The 18654-nt window shown below is 34.1% G+C and overlaps 1 protein-coding gene across 1 annotated transcript in view; it reads left to right on the top strand.

Annotated features, from left to right (window-relative positions):
* Nucleotides 1-18654, top strand: part of LOC102510080 (ubiquinol-cytochrome-c reductase complex assembly factor 1) — an 86339-nt gene that overhangs the window by 8656 nt on the left and 59029 nt on the right. Inside the window, exons 2-5 of the mRNA XM_006188567.3 lie at nt 3040-3144; nt 11067-11162; nt 12082-12189; nt 17857-17929. Of these exons, the coding sequence (XP_006188629.1) occupies nt 3040-3144; nt 11067-11162; nt 12082-12189; nt 17857-17929 (382 nt within the window). The remainder of the gene's footprint in view (nt 1-3039; nt 3145-11066; nt 11163-12081; nt 12190-17856; nt 17930-18654) is intronic.

Raw genomic sequence — 18654 nt, 5'->3', positions numbered from 1 at the left:
ATGCAGAAAGAGTCTGATCAGTGGACTGACTGAAGTATAGTCATAAAAAGAGCTGATCTGTCAGAATATTTTGAAATAAAAATGTAAAATCACCCGCAATTTACAATATGCACAGGAAATAAAAACATGAAACTTATCTTTAAAATTTTGGTTTTGAAGTGTTGGTGAGGCAAAAGGACAGTAAAACTAGTTCCCACTTAGTAATGGTGTATATATTATCCTAAGTTGAAGCAACAATTTTAACCACTGGCAAGGGCTATAAATTTTTCTGAACTTGGGAGAATTAAGGTTTGCTAATTGTTATAGGCCTAGTATATTAATACCCATAAGAGGGGGATAAGTACTTCCACAGATTTATATTTATAAGTGAAGTGATGGGAGAGGTGGGAAGGAGAAAGGACCCAGTAGAGTCAGTAGAACCAGAACCTTGAGACTAGGAAGACTTACGGAAGCAGATGAGGTCATGATTTGGGTAGTAGTGAAGAAGATTGTCCCAGAGGCACTGACTACAAGGGGATTAGTTTGTGTGGAGAGGAACATTAATTCCCAAACCAGAGAATCTAAATCAGGTTTTGAAACTGCTGAGTGGAGAAGGCAAGGCAAGGTATGTAATTATAATAAGGTGTCTACGGAAATCCAGTTGGTAAAGATTAGGTGTTTAAGTTTAACTGCAGAGGCACTTGGAGGCACTGCAAGCTTTTAAGAAAGGGAATTCCAAGTTCAAAACAATATTTTAAGAAAATGGTTCTTGCTACTGTGATAGTTTGCTGGGGAAAGAGGAGCTTACTTGCGTAATTCAGTAACAATTATTAATAACAAAAATGATACCTTTGTGTGTGATTTACTATTATTGAAGTGCTTTTACAAATGATCCTTGGAACACTCCTGTGAGGTAGTTTTTATTATTCTCACTTTTACATAAGGGAAAATGGAGGTCTAGAGTGTTGAGTAACTAGTTCAGGGTCACACAGCTATTTAATGGCTTGAGATTCAAATATCCTTTCTGCTACACCTCAGTTTCATTTAAGGGTTTGGACAAAGAATTGTTGTTGTAGGATTGGACAAGGAAAGAACAGAGTTGATTGCTCCTTTCTTCTAATAAGAACTGATTTTAAAGTATTGGCATTAGACCAAGTAGAGTCAAATATTACAGAGAAAAACTTTGACATTGGAAAAAATATGATAAAATTATTCAGAAAATCTTCCAAAAGTTTGTATTGTTCCTACTTGTAATTTCCTCTTACCTTTTTTTTCTCTTTGAGCCTGAATCTGCTGAAGTGTCATCTTACAACATACTTACATTTTTAAGAAAGGAACATCTGACGTTGAATGATTCTGGTAAATCTGTCAGCTGTTAGTAAATAAAAAGCCAGTAACTATCTCATTTGCAAACAAATCTTAGCTGAAATGAAATCTTATTTTTAAGCTTTACTTTTCATTTGAAACATAAATTACTGTGATTAGCCACTAGAAACAGTTACACGATTTTAGAACAGTGAGACACTTTAGAAAACATCTCTAGGTTTAAAATTCTAACACTTTTCTCCACCTCACCCCTGGCCCTTCCTGCCTACTCAGGACGAAATGGAGATTCAGATTCAACTTAATATCTATTGAGTTGGACATACTGCAAGGTACATTTGTTATTTTTTAAACTTAAAATCCTGAGAGGTTGTTTTCTTTATTTTATAGAAGAGGCAGCAAATGCTCGTAGCTCACTGACAGTGTAGCCAAGAGTCAAATCAATGCTTTCTGATTCTAAGTGCAGGACTCTTTTCACAGAATTATGCTGTATTTTAGTTGGTTCAAGATTAGGTCATAGAGTGTTAGAGCTAAAAGGGACTTTGGAGATGTTTCCTTTACCCTTTCATTCCATAAATGAGCATGGATCCAGGAGTTAGGCTACCTATATTCAGATCTTAACCCCACCATTTGTTAACCATGTGACCTTGGGAAGTTACTTATTCTTATTTTATCCAAACTTCTGTTTCTTTATCCATACATGTGGGATAGTAGCAATATACCTAAGTCCTTGGGTGGTGATTGTGAGATTTAAATGAATTCATTTATATAAAGTGCCTAGAAAAGTACCTGGTACATAGTAAGTGCTATAAGTACTGTTAGTAATTGTTAAGAGGTAACTGAGCATAATAGAGGTTTAATTACTTCTCAGGATCATATTAAAGTAGCTGAGTTTAAACTAGAATCCAGATCTTTGACTCCTAGTATTGTAGTTGATGCTTGGCAAAGTGTTTTCAAACAGTTTGTGTATCCAGTCCTCATTATGGCCCTATTAGGTCTACAGGTCAAGTGAAAGAAACCCTTGGATCCCCCAGAGTTGGTTCTCAGAGTAGAGATTTCCAGTGCTGTGTACATGGATGCCATTTATACAGTGGAATGTATTTCAGGTTCATAGAATAAAGCAGGCTTCTCATTTAGCAAGCTAGAGCTCCTCCTTTCTCCAAACTAGCCTTTTACTTTGGTCCAGAGACCTTTTTGAGGTCAGTTAAAGCCAAAGGGAAAAACTGGACCTTAGCCATAGCTCAGACAGCCATTTAATCTCCCTTTGTCTTGGAAATCAAGTTGCCCAAGTGTGTTTTCCCACCCTAAAAATTTCAGCTCTAATTTCTTCATCCTTTTGGGGATAATGGTAATCCTAGCACTGTTTAAAGGGATTCTATGAAGGGCAGGTAAATCAGTGTTTATGAAAAGACACTGCAAACTGTAATTTAAATGATAACATAATTGTAAAATGCCTTAGAGTAGGTTTATTTTGTTACTCGCCTGAGAGGGAGCTCATGTCCTCCTGCTTGGGTCAGCTATTTACCAGAATTCTTTTAGTCTGTGGATCAGGAATAGGCAGGGTACATTTTATCCTTGGAGAGATGAGCATGGAGAGGCTTGGTCCTGGTTCTGTTTTGGAAATTCTCATTTCATGTGCCCTGTTCTGGCAGGATTTTTAAACCTAACTTTTTGCCTTCTGCATATGGAGTCTGATATAGATTCCTGACAGATTTTGTGTGTCTTTTTTTTGTCTAGAGGAACCAGATTAGCATCTCCCAGTGGGTTCCAGTATGCAACCGATTGGTACTTGTGTCTCCTACACAGAGACAGTGGAGCAGGGCTCTGTCTGGTACTTCCCAGGTAAGATTTGTTGTTCCTTTGCTTGGTATGAAAAAACCTTAGTGTTTTTGTGCAAATGTCATGTATTTATAGATTAGCCAGCCAAATTGTGTGATGGAAAAAACCTCATGAGACCACTTCTGAGTCTCTGTGGTGCCAGCTCAGACTGATTCCTGCAGTATGGTGTCTAGGATGTTGCTTCTAAATACCCCAGCAGTGGAATTTAGCCTAGGATTGGGAGTGTTTCCAGATATTCATCATAGAGTTAACTTTTCTTCAGTTTCTTTTTGTGTTACTTTTATTTGGAGTAAGAAATATTTCTTTTTTTTTTCTTTTTATGAGCATAAAATCCAAGGAATAATTATTTGAGGCCTTAGTTTACCATTGATCATGTGATTCATTATAAAGTAGTTTACTTTGGATCCTCCTTGAGAGTTTTTCCTCCTGATTTTTGTAAACTGTACAAATAATTTAGTAATAAAGGAAGTAAAAATCACCCATGACTTCAAACCTGTAAACATCTGCTGGTTCTTTTCCTTTTCCTCTTTTAAGTATGTGTATGTGTACTATTTTTTTCCTTTGGTACCTTAACAAATATCCATTGAATTTTATGTTCTGGTGCTTTTTCACTTATGAGTAGACATTATTCATGTTGTTAGATAGATTTCATAATCAATTTTTTAAATGGCTACATGTTCTATTTATTTAGCCTTCATTTATATTAAGTTATTTCTATTTTTTTTGCCATTATAGATTTTTAACGTGGTTATCATTTTCTTGTTACATAGTTTTTCTCATTTTTAATTATTTATTAAAGATAAACTCCTAGGAGGGTATACCCTAGGTCAAAGGGTATGAGCAGTTTCTTTCTTCAAAAAGTTGTTTTAATTTATGCTGCCATTAGCAATGTATATATAACTTTTTCATTATTACCTCTCCTAAACTGAGTGTTTTTTAAAAATTTAAACTAATTGGGTAGATGTGTTATCTTGTTTTGCTTTGCATTTTTTTTGTTTATCTATCAGGGTTAAACATTTTTCTATGTTTATCAATTGTATTCTCGTTTGTGAAAATTGTACGCTTATATCATTTCTCCATTTATCTGCTGATAATTTATTTTTATTACCAATTTATATGAATTCCTTTTATAGCCAGTAACTTTCTTTTTCATATTTGATGCAATGAAAAATTATTTTTGAGTATATAATTATATATATTATTTATTTATACAAATGTCATACATTAAAATACTTAATATAGAGTAATTCCTTCCAACTGGTATATAAGCCTTGTCCTTCTGAGGATATGTCTTGTTTGTCCCTGTATTTCCTGGGCTTCTTACTAAGCCTACACAGAGGAGGCACTAAATGTATGTTGAATGAATGAAGAATGCTTATGCAGAAGAAGCATCTACTTTGGGTAGTCATATAGCTATTTCTTTTCAGAGTTAGGCTATGTTCTATTTTTTTGTGTGTGTACATTGGAAAATTTTAATAGAATTTATCCTATAGTTTTTAAATCATTTGTAAATAATGTGTGCAGAGATGGTAGATGGGGGAGCTCATTATATTAACCTCTGATTTGTGCCTCATTCTTTGAATCAATAAACATTTCTTGAGTACCTAATATGTAACAGGTATTAGGCTCTGGGACAGCATGATAGCAAAGCATCCATGTAAATAACAGGGTTGTCTATCTCATGCTGACAAGATGTGATTTTAGCCAGTGTAAATAAACTGGACATTTTGTCATACTGACTGTACCTCACTGGCACATCTTCCCATCTTTGAGTTCTCCTGCTTGGAAAACTCTGCCTCAGAATGACATTCTCAGGTACATGTCTGACAAGGAGGCAGATTTGGCTCAGAATGAGGAAGAACTTTGTGTTAACTAGAATTGTGGTATAATGGGATGTGCTGGCTGTATTTTGACAAAGTAAATTTGCTCTTACTGGAAATATTCAAGCAATGGTTAGAAGACTGTGTTAGGGGCATGACATAAAATCATCCTTTGTTGAATGAGTGATAGTATCAGATGATCTCTAAGGTAATGTCCAATGCTATAATCCTATTATCATTTCAAAAAGCTAAGGACATTGGACTTTCATCTCTGTCTTTTCTAAATAACCTCTTGAAATTCTGTCATACTCTGATGAGTCTACTTAAATTTTTTTTTAAATTTTGACATAGTTTAAGCTTATGCAAAAGTTATAAAAATAGTAGCATTTCCATATACCCTTCATCTAGCTTCTTCTAATGTTAATTCTCATATAACTATAGTGCAGTTATTAAAACTGGAAAGTGAACATTGATATAATACTACTAACTAATCTATACACCTTATTCCAATTTTACCTTTTTTTCCCATTAATGTCCTTTTTTTGGTCTCTCAATTTGGATTCATCTAGTATTTTCTCAAAATAAGATTGAGGCTATGCATTTGGCAAAAGGGATGTTATTTCCTTCTCAGTGCATCCTAGTAGGGGATACATGATGCCAATATGTCTTATTTCTGGTGATGTTAACTTTGATCACTAGGGTTACTAAATTGGTGTCTGTCAGATTCCTCTATTATAAAGTCACTTATTTTCCTCTTTGTGATTAGTAAATATCTTGTGAGAAGACACTGAGAGATTATGCAGATACCCTGTTTCTCATTATACTTTTGCTCATTACTTTTGCTCATTACTTTTAGCATCCATTGATGGCTCTTTTTTTTAAAATGATATATAATATTAATTAATTCTTTAAAAAATTATGGTAAAAAAATATAACATTAAAGTTACCACCTTTTTAAATGTGCCCTTCAGTAGTGTAAAGTATATTCACATTATTATACAGTAGATCTCTAGAACTTTTTCATCTTCCCAAACTGAAATTGTATATCCACTGAATACTAACTCCTCCCCCTCTGCCCTGCTCTTGGCAACCACCTTTATAACTTTCTGTTTCTGTGATTTTGACTACTTTAATAGTGCATATGGATGAAATCATGCAGCATTCAGTCTTTTGTGACTTATTTTGCTTGACATAATATCCTCAAATGTCGTAGGCTTTCTTTTTTAAGGCTGTATAATATTTCATCATATCAGTATACTGCTGTTTCTTTATCCATTCTTCTGTCAGTCAGCATTTGGGTTGCTTCCACATCTTGGCTACTGTTGAATAGTGCTGCAGTGAACATAAGTGTGCAAATATTTCTTCAGGATCCTGCTTTGAATTTTTTGGATATATACCCAGAAGTGAATGGATTGCTATATCATGTGATAATTCTGCTAATGGTTCTTGACTGCAGCAGTCATTACTGTGGTGTTTGCTTGATGGTCATTTTCTAATTCCATCATTACCTACTACATTTATTGATTGGAATTCTATTATAAGGAAGAGTTGTCACTGCCCCTCCATTTATTTATTTATCTGTATTGGTATGAGCTAATTGATATTTAATTTATTCTATGAATTATAATCCATTATTCTTGTTAATTATTTTGCTGATCAAATTGCCCCCTGTTTGGCTGTTGGGAACTCCTTCAAGTTCCTTTCTATGTGTCTTCATCATTTTTTGAACACTTTCTTATTTCTTGACACCACAAGATATTTCAGGTTCATGTTGTATTTTCTTTGCTCTAGTCCTAGAGTCAACAATTTCTCTGGGGAGCCCTGGTTCCTTTTATTGAAGAATGATATTTGAAATATTTAGAAATCAAAATCTAGGTGCTAAATGTGCATGAGCCTATGTTCTTGAATTCTACTCAGGTTTTTTGAACCACCTAGATATAGAGGAAAGAAGGTAGTTCTCAACATATGTTTTATCCTACTTCTCTGAGCCTTAGTGTCCTTATTTCCAAAATGGGGAAAAAATAGTATCAACTTTGCAAGGTTGCTGTGAAATAAGTAAAACAGCAAACAGATAGGTCCTGGGCATATGGGAGATCCTCAAAAAGTTGTAACTGCTATTTTTGTTGCTATTTGTTATGTTCATGGTACTTGGGTAAATTTTTTCCTCACCTTATACATTGAAACTTAAAAAGAAATTTTTTTTTTTGGTCCTAAACTACCTTAAGCAAGTTGCAACCTCTCCCTGGGTCTTAGTTTCCTCATCTGTGAAAGGAGAAGGTTGGACTTAGAAGATCTCTGAATTCCCTTCCAGCTCAAGTGTTGTTATTCTAAGTTACTCCTTAGTTCTTCAGTTGCTTTTTCTCCAAGCTAAACAGCCTCAATTCATTTTAACCTTTACACTAGGACCTTTTATTCATCACTCTGATCATTCCTGTGGTTATTTTCTGGACCTTCTCCAGATTGTCCTTCTATTTAAAATAAAAAATTAAAAAAAAACCCACCTAGTTTTTATTGAGTGCCAACTCCATCCATGCCCAGAATGGTGTTGAGCAATAGGACAGAAAATAAAAAGAGTGTAAGATAGACTGTGCCCTGGTGGAGCTTATAGTTTTGCTAAAAGGACCAGACACATAGAGTATTTAAGACTGGCTTGAGTCCTTCCCTTCTTTTTCCTTTTCCGTTTCTTTCTTTTCCTTTCCCCGTCCCCTACCTCTTCCCCTTTTCTTCCTTCCTTCCTTCCTTCCTTCCTTCCTTCCTTCCTTCCTTCCTTCCTTCCTTCCTTCCTTTGTCTTTCAGAATCTTTTTGAAAGTAAAAAATAAGGATGCGATCTTATATTTCTTTTAATGATGGGCTGCCTGCAGAAGAGTTTACCATTGAATTTGTTGGAAGCAGGTCTTCACATTTATATTAAGCATTGTAGTTTACACATCTCTTTTATGCTGATTATTTTATTTGGTTCTAAAATTTATGAGAGACAGAGCGGGAGCTTCTGACTCAGTTTTTTTCTCTTTCCACTACAGCATGCTTTCACCTTTGCCTTCTCACTCACCTTCTCTATTCTGCCTACTTCTTAAGGCTTATCCATGGTCTCTTTTCTATTGACACCAGATCTTTTCTATCTCTAAATTTCTGTTGTTTGTTGAGTATAATAAAAATACAAACAAAGCATAAATCCTAAGTGTGTATAGCTCAATGAATTATTCCAGCGTGAACATAACCAGCACCTGGATCAAAGAATAGAACCCTGGAAGCTCCATGATCCCCTTCTAATCACTATCCCTAACCATACCACAGTTTGGTTAACCAGTCTTTACTTTGAACACCAGAGAGTAGTTTTGCCTTTTAAATGTATAGTATGTACTCTCTTGTGTTTGCTTTCATTCAATGTTGTTTTCGAAATTCATCTGTGTTATTCTGTATAGCAATAGTTTCTTCATTTTCATTGTTGTATAGTATTTTGTTATATGAATATGCCACAATTTATTTATCCATTTATTTATTGATGGATATTTGGATTGTTTCCAGTTTGGGCTTTTATTAGTGCTTTTATGAACATTCTTGTACATTTTTGTGTGTGTGAACATGTGTACACGTTTCTGTTGGGATATATACTTAGAAATGGAATTGTTGAATCTTACATAATAGGCATACACTCAGCTTCATAGACACTGCCAAATAATTTTCCAAAGTGATTGTACCATTTTACACTCCCATCAACAGCATATGAGAGTTCTTATTGCTATATATCAGGGAAAGGATTAACGCTTTTGTGTGTGTGTGTGTGTGTGTGTGTGTGTGTGTTTGGTAGATGGTCTTTAAACATTTTAAAATGTGATACCTGGTTCTGTTTCTTGTGTAGTTAGTTTTCTTTCTCTTCTTCACAAAATTAAGAGTTTCTTAAGGGTAGGGATTGTTTTATTTAAAAATCTGGCACAAGGGCTGGCATATTGTGGATATTTAATAGAGGTTGCGTAAATGAAATACGTATGTGTGGCATGTGTGTGGATAAGATCAAGAAGGCTATAAGAAATAACCATGAAGTGGTTGAGTTGGTTCATTCAACAAATACTTGAGTGTTTCCTGTGTATAATGCTCTGTACTTGATTCTGATAATACACCTTGTTCCTACCCTCATGGATATTATTGGTGGTGATGATGGAAAATAAGTAAGTATGTAAATAAATGTATAATTTTAATGAGTACTATGAATGAAATGAACAGGCTGTTGCTGTGATAGAGAATAATGGGATGATAAGAAACTATTTTAGATAAAATGATCACAAAAGGCCTCTTTGAAAAAGTAACATTTGAGTATTTGGGGATATTTTTTCTCTTTTATAGAAAGTTATTTGATATCTTTTTGGTTTAAACAAAAGAAAAATTAATGTTTTTAAAGGCCATGAGAATCTTTTTGGAGGAACATGGGCAAGAATGGGTAATACAAAAAAGTAAATGTGTGTTTATAGATATGTGAAGTATGGGGAAACTGGATGTTGTCCTTGGTACTAGATACCTAGGTACTTCAATAGTTCAACATAGTGTTAAGTGTTAACCCATGAATAATGGTAGGTCAGAAATACGGTAGTTGAACAGTCACAGAAAGAATCCATTGGTTATTCCTGGAGCTATAGGGGAAGAAATAGATCATGTCATTTAATGGAACTCACCCCAAAGCATAGCTCGTTGAAACAGCTGTTGGTTGTGTTCACTGAACCTGTTTAAGTGCTCTGTGTTCTAATGTACCATTGCAGTGATATATGTGATGTAACAGGAGGTGTTCTGTGTTTAGTTTCTGTGTTACAAAGCCTGCTTGACAGCTGTGAATTAATGCGTAAGTGTCCTTGGGACTGACCAAAAGAGTCCTGACTAATCTTTTAATATCCTTGTCTGGAAAGAAAAGCAAAGAAAATAATAACTCTCTACAATTAGAAATTCTATTTTTTCCTTCATTAGTATCAAAGAAAAAAATTATTTTCATTTCATGCGTCCCATTTCTTCTTGGAAAAAGCCAGAATTGAACTCTCCTCCTGCTCCCTCCCCACCCTTTATATTGTAAAGGAAATATAGCATTATTGAGAGATTGGAAACTAGATTTTTAACCCTTTCCATAATTCTACTAATATAAAAAAATAATTCTTTCATTTCTGTGTATTCCTTTTTAGACTTGCCCAAATGCATTCATGTTTTTACCTATAATTTTATATACAAGTGTGTTTTCATGTTGCTAAAAATAATGATCTCTAATGTAAACTATGGATGCTGTTTACATCCATAGTTTGCGTGATGATGATGTGTCAGTGTAGATTCATCCATTGTAACAAACGTACCACTCTGTTGGGGTGTGTTGATAGCGGAGGATGTTGTGAGTGTATGGGAGGGGGGATATGGGAGCTGTCTGTACTTTCTACTCTTTTTTGGTGTGAACCTAAAACTGCTTTTAAAAATAAAGCCTATTTAAAAAAATCTGATTATCTGATTTCCCATTGAGTGACTTACCTTAATTTAATTAACCATCTCCTTTCTTATTGGACTTAATCCCCAGTTTTCTCTCTTGCGAATAGTGCTATGAGGATCTCTTGCATATTGTCTTATTCCTTAGGAATTTATTTTCAAAACTGTTCATTGATCTTGATAATAATAATATCACCCTGATACGATTATGGTGAGGATTACATAAATTACATATGTAAGGCACTCAGCATAGTGCCTGGCACACAGTAATTGTAACTGTTGGCTATTATATTGCTAAAGTACTTTCAAGTGCAGTGTGAACATAGAAGGAAGGCAATTCTGATGTGAACAACAGTGATGTTGACAATGATGGTGGTGATGATGGAAGCTTCTGCTATTTATTGAGTACCTATTTTGTGAAAGATTCTTTGCATTCTTTTATTTAGTCAGATAGTCAACAGATATTTATTGAGCATGTACCAAACACCATTCTAGGTGCCCATTTTGGATCCTCTTAGTGATCAGTTCACCAGGAATGGGATTAAACAAGGTTGGAAAGATTCTATAGTCTTTGCTTTGAAGCAGCTCTGCTCATGTTAACCCTCTAAGTGAATGTTCAATGTTGCTTACATCTGTTTTTATTAATCTCCTAGTGGTCCCAGACGAGCCAGCCCCTAGCATGTGGTGGATCAGAAGAGATTCCTGGAGTAGACATTCAGCTGAATAGGAGGTACCACACTACAAATAAGGTGAGACTTATTAGTTCCTTCTATGTCTAGAGAGTGCTTTCACACATGTATTTTTATTTGAAACTCAGCAAAATTGTTAATTGGATGAGGAAAGAAATTTTATTGAATGCAGAAGGTGAGGCTCAGGAAAGTAAAGTGACTTACCCAAGGTCACAAGGATGGGAAGAGACAGACCAACTGAATATTGAAATCTGAGGCTCCTGTTGCCATGTCCTGTATTTCTTCCATTGTACTCTCTTGCTTGGAAAATACTTTAGAGAGAAAAGAGATGGATGTTAAAAATAAAGTGATATTATCTTCTAGAGAATTTCTTATTTCTTACATAGTCTGCCTTCAATTGAAGAGGCTTAGTGTTAGAATAGGTTTTCCTTGGGGTTTATTTGCAAACTACAAAACTTACGTATTTTATATGATCATTAATAAAATTTGTTATACTAAAAAATAAAAGTTTAAAAATATTTATTCGGTGCTTGCTTTGGTTGATTATGACTTTTAATGACTTTTGACTGCTTTCAGACAGCATTTTTCTTTCCTTTTCCTGTAATATCAATAAACATAGAACATTCCTGTTTTCAGTATTATTCTTTGGGAGGTAGGGTCAAGATTTCCTTTTTAAAGTACTCTTTTTCATAGGGCTTTTATTCTGATGCTCCGAATCTATCATTTCTTAGACATGGGTTCATAGACGTATAGTCAGTGAGGTGGGTATGTCTGCTCTGAAATTTGGAGGACATTTATTAGAGTTACAGATATATTTGTACTGAGTGATAAGGTGCCCAGAAAAATGAAAATTAAAAATTCTGGGTGAAAAAAAATCTAAGCAATTAAAAATGCCCTTAGACCTAAAGAGAAATAAAAGCATTCTTCTAGAAAAAAATTTTTGCAACTAATCTTGATTTTCTTCTTTTTGATTAAATAGCTTTCCAATATCAAGGATTCCCCACAGCCTGTTGAGGAGAAGGTTGGTGCCCTCACAAAGATAATAGAAGCCATGGGATTCACAGGACCTTTGAAATACAGTAAATGGGTAAAGTCTTTTAAGTTTTTCTCATTTTTATTTTTGAGCTTTGTGTTTTCTGCTCCTCACAGAAGACTTTTTTAAAGCTTCTTCTTTGCTTTTGTGAAATACATGCATTATTTTGAGACCTTCAAAATATATTGTTGTCCCCTGTCCCCCCGTTCCAAATCAGATGTGTACAATATGTGGGACTGAAATATTCCCTCTATTCCCTTAACCTGATTCCTTAAGTATCTCAGTAGCAGGCAGTCCAGTTAAGACTGGTCTTTCAAGGCCTTTGCTACATGCATGATATGCCATATAGGTGAGTTCTAAGGAATTAGATGGACCCAGTGTTCTGATGGGTGGTGTCCTTAAGGAAACATTACTCTCTCTGATTTGTAAGTGATTTTCCCTAGGTTATTGTTGTGACTTTCTTTAACATTTTACTAATAAGCATTTTAAAGTTAACTAATCAATTCTGTGATTTATTGTAATTCATATTATAGGGGGGTATTTGCTAACTGTGTCATTCCTAGTCAAGTCTTGGCTTACGTAGCACATTATCTGTTATATATATAAATGAATGAATGTCCTCTCTGCATCAGGTGCTACGGCCCCTGGACTTTTATAACAATGTTTCTAACCAAGTAAAGTAATAAAACATTAGTCATTGAGTTTTTCTCCAGCCCAGTTTTCTCCTAGTACTACCATTTCTCTCTACAGTTATGGCAAAAGTACTTTTTAATACTTTTCAAGGTTGTAAGAATGTTGGATAAGCTTAATAGTCACAAGTTTTATAGTAATCAAAGCAAACCAATACATAGTAGGGAAGACTTTTCTACAGAACATCATAGTTTTGCCTGAAATGACTAAATAATTCCAGTTACACCATTTTAACAAGTTGAATTCAAATTAGAATTTCAATTTTTATTATGGACTTTACTTTTAGTTTCTTCTTATAATGTCCGGCTCTCTTCCTAACGGTTCTCACTGTAGCAAATTTAGGCTTCTCTCTATAATCTACCTTTTACATAAACTGAACAGTGATTCCACAAGCATTTTGTTTGTAAGGGATTTTTAAAAGTATAGAAGTGAATCAACTATACTTCAATTAAAAAAATGGGAAAATGAGTAACACACATACTAGGTTATAATGATGTTCTTGAGACCCTAAGGTTTTGAAGTGCCTTCTTAATTATTAATAAGGTATTAGTTATGTTCATTAAAGTTATCTTTTTTACATCATGATTCTTTGAGAAATGGTGATCTTTGGTATATTTGGTAATATTATTAACCAGAATCTTCTCCCCTATTAAAAAAAAGGTTTGTGATTATGGCATTTAGATTTAAAAACTTAAAATATGTGTTTTGTTTGAAAGCTAGAAATTCATTAAAAGAAAAGGGAAATGAGAGCAGAAAGAAAGAAAGAAAAGAGAAAAAATTTACTGTTTTATTCATTTTTTGATGGTTGAGTTCCATTTGGTTGCTTCCATATGCTTTGTCTCGTCTGTTTTTTTATGATTCCAGAGGGAAAGTTGGCTACCACTTGGAGGATTACTAAATCATTAGGAAAATTTCTTCACTATTTTAGTTTAAGTTATTCCCTGATTTTTTCTTGGTTCCATTGTGACCTCAACTAAGTCCTTAATATTTGCATTAAAAATAATCTTTTGTGATGTGGCAGTGTCTACTTTCTATAACCTTCATTTTTAAGTTTGTGACATCAAAACATCAAAGTATGACATTCCAGTATAATTTGGGAGGGAAGATGTAGGTATAACTTTCCATTTTGAAAAATTGCAAGCCCTTTTCAGCAAATGTTGACTCAGAAATCTATGGCAGACACTTGTATTAAATTGTACTGGCAAGAATCTGAGTTTTGTGTTTTCACATGTCTTTCATTAGGGAGTAAAATGCCTGCTTGTCTGTCCACATCAGCAGTATCAGCCATCTTTCCTCCATCTTTTTATGTAGTGTTTTCACCTGTAGTTCCATTTTCCTTCTTTATTCATATTTAGGAATTTAAATGTAGCTTTTCCTTGCCTATTTGACTATCCTGAAATAGCCATTCTTTTTCGTTATCTTTTTGGCGCAACATCAGGCACAAGGATAACATTTAACAGATTCAGCTGCATGTTACTGAATAGGCAATTTCCAGATTAGCATTAAGCCAAAAAGTTATTCCTGTTTTGAAGGACACTGACAAACTGGAGTACATTCAGAAGTGGGCAGTGAGCCTTGTGAAGGCTTCAGAAACTGTGTTGAATGAAGAGTGGTTGAAGGAAATAGGGATGCTTTGCCTGGAAAAGAGAAGACATGATGGTTCTTCTCAGGTATTTGAGGGGCAGATGTAAAAAAAAAAATGGAGAGACTTAATCTGAGGTATTGCAGTGTGCAGATGATTTTTAATGAATGTTACATGAAACAGATTTTTGTTCAATATAACAAAAATCTAACAAGAATTGTCCTCCAGTGGGATAGGTAGCCTCACAAGGTCATTGGACTTGTTTGAACAGGGGCCCAGATAGTTGACTGTGAATCAAGAATGCTGTAGAAGGAATTCCAGTACAGAATAGAAAGTTCAAATGCCTTCAAAGCCCCTTCCAACTCTCATACAGCTGTTAGTGCAAGCCTTTTACTAGATTCGTTTTTTATCTTATAGGATGGTACAAAATGCATCAGTTAGTGGGAGAGCTTATTTTCATTTCTTAAAGCTGTCTTAGGTGCTTGTGTGTTAGTCAAGTAGACTGATGAAGTCTTCCAAAGTTAGAATGAAGTAAACATGAAGTCATCTGAGGACCAGAACAATTTGTATTGACTGACTGGAAATTTAGTCCACCTACCTCCTTAACTTATATTAATGCATGAATCTTGAAGAGGTTCTTTCCCCAAGTTGTTATTTCCAGTCCCTGTGTGATGGTCTTAAGGGATTTGCTTTAGAGATTTGTCCAGGAAAATGGCTCACCCAAGTATAAAGGCTTGGCTTCGCTGCAGGAAAAGTGAGGAACTATAAAATGCTCCTGATTGCCACAGTATGAACGCTGTATAAATACACTGGCCAATCTGATGAGGTCTTCATTATTTGTAATGAATGCTTGCTTCATGAACATGTGGTGGGGGAAAACCTTTCTCAAGGAAAGATTTGGCCCTTGGAGACAAGTCTCCCTTTCCTTAGGCAGAGTGGTTAATTATGAACCTAGAAGACTATATTATATATAAGAATCTGAAAGAAATTGCAAAGTTAAAAAAAAAATCAAGACATGGCCTTTAGAAATTTTACTTAAAATTATGTTTGTCTCTTGTTGAACTAGGCCTTAAGCTCCATGAAAGGAGTTTTTAACTGCTTTGTTTACTACTGTATTCCTAGTGTCGAAATCAGTGTTAGGTGCTGAGTTGGGTACTCAATAAATTATTTGTTGACTGAATTGAAGAGCTTCCAGATGTTATAAACTCTCTGTTTCAAGGATAAGAATAGTCCTGTCAGGGCCAAAACACTGGGATAATGATATCATTAGGATATCATTAGGATATCATTAGTTTGGTGATGATACAGACCAGTACTTCCCAAAATGTGTTCTATGTCAAATACTTCCAAGAACTGCAGGTGCTAAAAAAGTTAAACATGCTTCTTTTTTAGACTGCTGATATAGTGAATTACACTGGTTTGTGAATGTTGAATCAACTTTGCATTCCTGGGATAAATCCCAGTTTATCATGATATGTTGTCCTTTTAAAATATTGGTGGATTTAACTCGTTAGTATTTTGTTAAGGAGTTTTGCATCTATGTTCATGAAGGCTATGGTTCTATAGGTTTGTTTTTTTCTGATGACTTTGGTTTTGCTATCAGGGTAATGTTAGCTCATAGAATGAGCTGGGATGTGCTCTTTCCTCTTTTTCTCTGGAAGAGTTTATGTAGATTTGGTATCATTTCTTCAGATGATTGATAGAATTCTCTAGTAATGTCATCAAGCCTGGAGTTTTCTTTGGGAGAAGATCTTTAACCACAAATCCAATTTTAGAAATAGATGTAGGACTATTCATGTTATATATTTATTTTAGTGAGTTTTGGTAGTTTGTATTTCTTAGTTAATTTGTCCATTTCATCTAAGTAATCAAATTTATTGGCCTAAAGTTGTTCATAATTTTCCCTTATTATCCCATTAATATCTTTATGTAGTGATGTTGCCTCCCCTCTCTGATTCCTGATACTGGTAATTTGTATCTTTTCTGTTTTTTTCTTTAATCAGTCCTACTAAAGTTTGTCAATTTTATTGGTATTTTCAAAGAACCAATTTTGGCTTCTTTGATTTTCTGTATTATTTTTATATTTTCAGTTTTATTGATTTCCACTGTTATCTTTATATAGCATTCTTTCTGCTTGCTTTTAGGTTTAATTTGCTCTTCTTTTTTAGTGTCTCATCATGGGTTTTGTTTAGATGTGAGCTTCTAATATTGATTTACTGCACATATAAGTATGTCTGATTTCCATATTCTGGAATTCAGTTCTGTCTTGTTTTCTCCCATATGAGCTTTAGACTAAAATCCCTGAAAACATAACAGGTCTCAAATTAGCAAATGAAAAAAATCTCAATTGCAATAAAAGACATAATTCTTGAATTTATTACAGTTACTTCCGCCCATCAGAAACTGAAATACGAACGTATGTAGTATTGGCTATAGTAGATCCTTGGTGACTTTGAACTTAAATAACAGCTCTGCTAAAATTCTAGGTTGGTTTCCCTTCAGTTGCTGTGTCATTCTCTTTGTGTGTGTGTGTGTGTGTGTGTGTGTGTGTGTGTGTATATTTAGTTTGCATATTTGAGTAATTTTCTCTATCATTTTAAGGAAAAGGAAGCTTCACAAGCCTTTTGTTGATAGACTAATTTAATTGTATCCTTAAGGAAATATTTTGAAAATCCTTAGAAATTCCTGTTCTTTAGCACTGAGTTAGTCTCTATACCTACCATTCAACTCTTACAAGAATTTATTTTTCATTTTTAGATTTTATAAAGGCATAATGTCCATACAGTGAAATATACAAACCTGAAGTATACAGCTCATTGGATAAATTAAAACCACCCTTCAGATCAAGATTCTAAGAGAATTCTTAGTGTTTTGGGGAACAGTAAAATGTTGATCCTTTTACTATATTTTACACTCCTTAGAAACCCTTATTTATAAATATAGTATTCTGTTCATCAGCAAAAAAAAAAAAATGACGTCTCCCTTCTGGGAAAAAAAGACTTACAGAATAGATAATAGTGCTTCTGAGGAAATATTGAAAGATTGAGGGTTTTGTTTGTTTGTTTTTGGTCAGGAGAATGGGTAATTTTTTAAAAGAAAAGGTTTCACATTGTAAAGAATTAATGTGGATGATTCTGAACTGTGGTTTAGAGGCTCAAATGTGGTAAAATGGGTTTGAATTAAAGGTGGGGTGTTATCTAAATATTGGAAAAACCTTTTTGACGTTTTGATGCTAAAATCATAAAATGTGAAAATTGTATGAAGTCTGTGAATGGCTGGCTTTAAGAAGAGAAAACGTCTATGTTGGCTTAGCTATTAAATTTGCCTACAGATGAGTTTGAACTCATCCTTCTAGTTGAAAAAAATACAAGACTCTGTGACCTACATCTAATGGCACAAGGACATCCACTTGGTCATGTCTTGAGTTTGGTTTTATTCTCTTTGTCTAGAAGATTAAGATTGCGGCTCTGCGCATGTACACTAGCTGTGTGGAGAAAACTGACTTCGAGGAATTCTTTCTAAGTAAGTTACTGTTTTTGATAGTTCTAAAAAGAAAATGAATCTACTTTTCATTTTAATGATTGTGCCTTGGTAGGATAGTTTTTTTTTTTTTTTTTTTTTAGTTACTAGTGCAACAGTTTTTCCTAAACAAAGTGTGTAATAAAGGTGCTTATTTTTCTCTTTTAATAGAATAAACAAAGGCCAAAAGAACCCTATTAAGACATTTTAAAAAGTTTGGGGAAAAAAAACTAAAAATTTGTCCACGCATGTGTCTTTTTACTAATAGTAAACACATCTTGTTTTACATTCTAGATTTTTTACTTAACATTTTGACATGAACTTTTTGTCAATCATTCCTGTTTTATTTCCAGTTTATAATTGTTTTAGTTAATCCTGGAATATGCCTTATGATTTTTCTTCTTTCTGTTAAACACTGTTGGGTCAAAAGGCATATACGATTTTTCAATTTACATCTTGATAAATTGCTTTCCAGAAATGTTTTACTGGTTTAGATTATGACTAGCAGTTGATTATATCAATACAATATTCATTTTGATGCTGTATACTTGTAATTATAAACAAAGTCAGTTATAAAGTCTTGTAAAGTCATTGGGAAAGTTTAAGCTGTTTCCAGTTCCACAGATTTTGTGTGCTGTGCATATCTGTAGTAATAGTCATTATCCTCAAAGCAACAAACACTTAACTGTACATACTTGATATTTTTCATGGACAGCAAATAATTACAT

Source organism: Camelus ferus, chromosome 19 (genome assembly GCF_009834535.1).
Source record: "Camelus ferus isolate YT-003-E chromosome 19, BCGSAC_Cfer_1.0, whole genome shotgun sequence".
Classification (NCBI taxonomy): Eukaryota; Metazoa; Chordata; class Mammalia; order Artiodactyla; family Camelidae; genus Camelus; species Camelus ferus.
The sequence above is the reverse complement of the archived record's forward strand: the minus strand, read 5'-3'. Positions and strand labels throughout refer to the sequence as shown.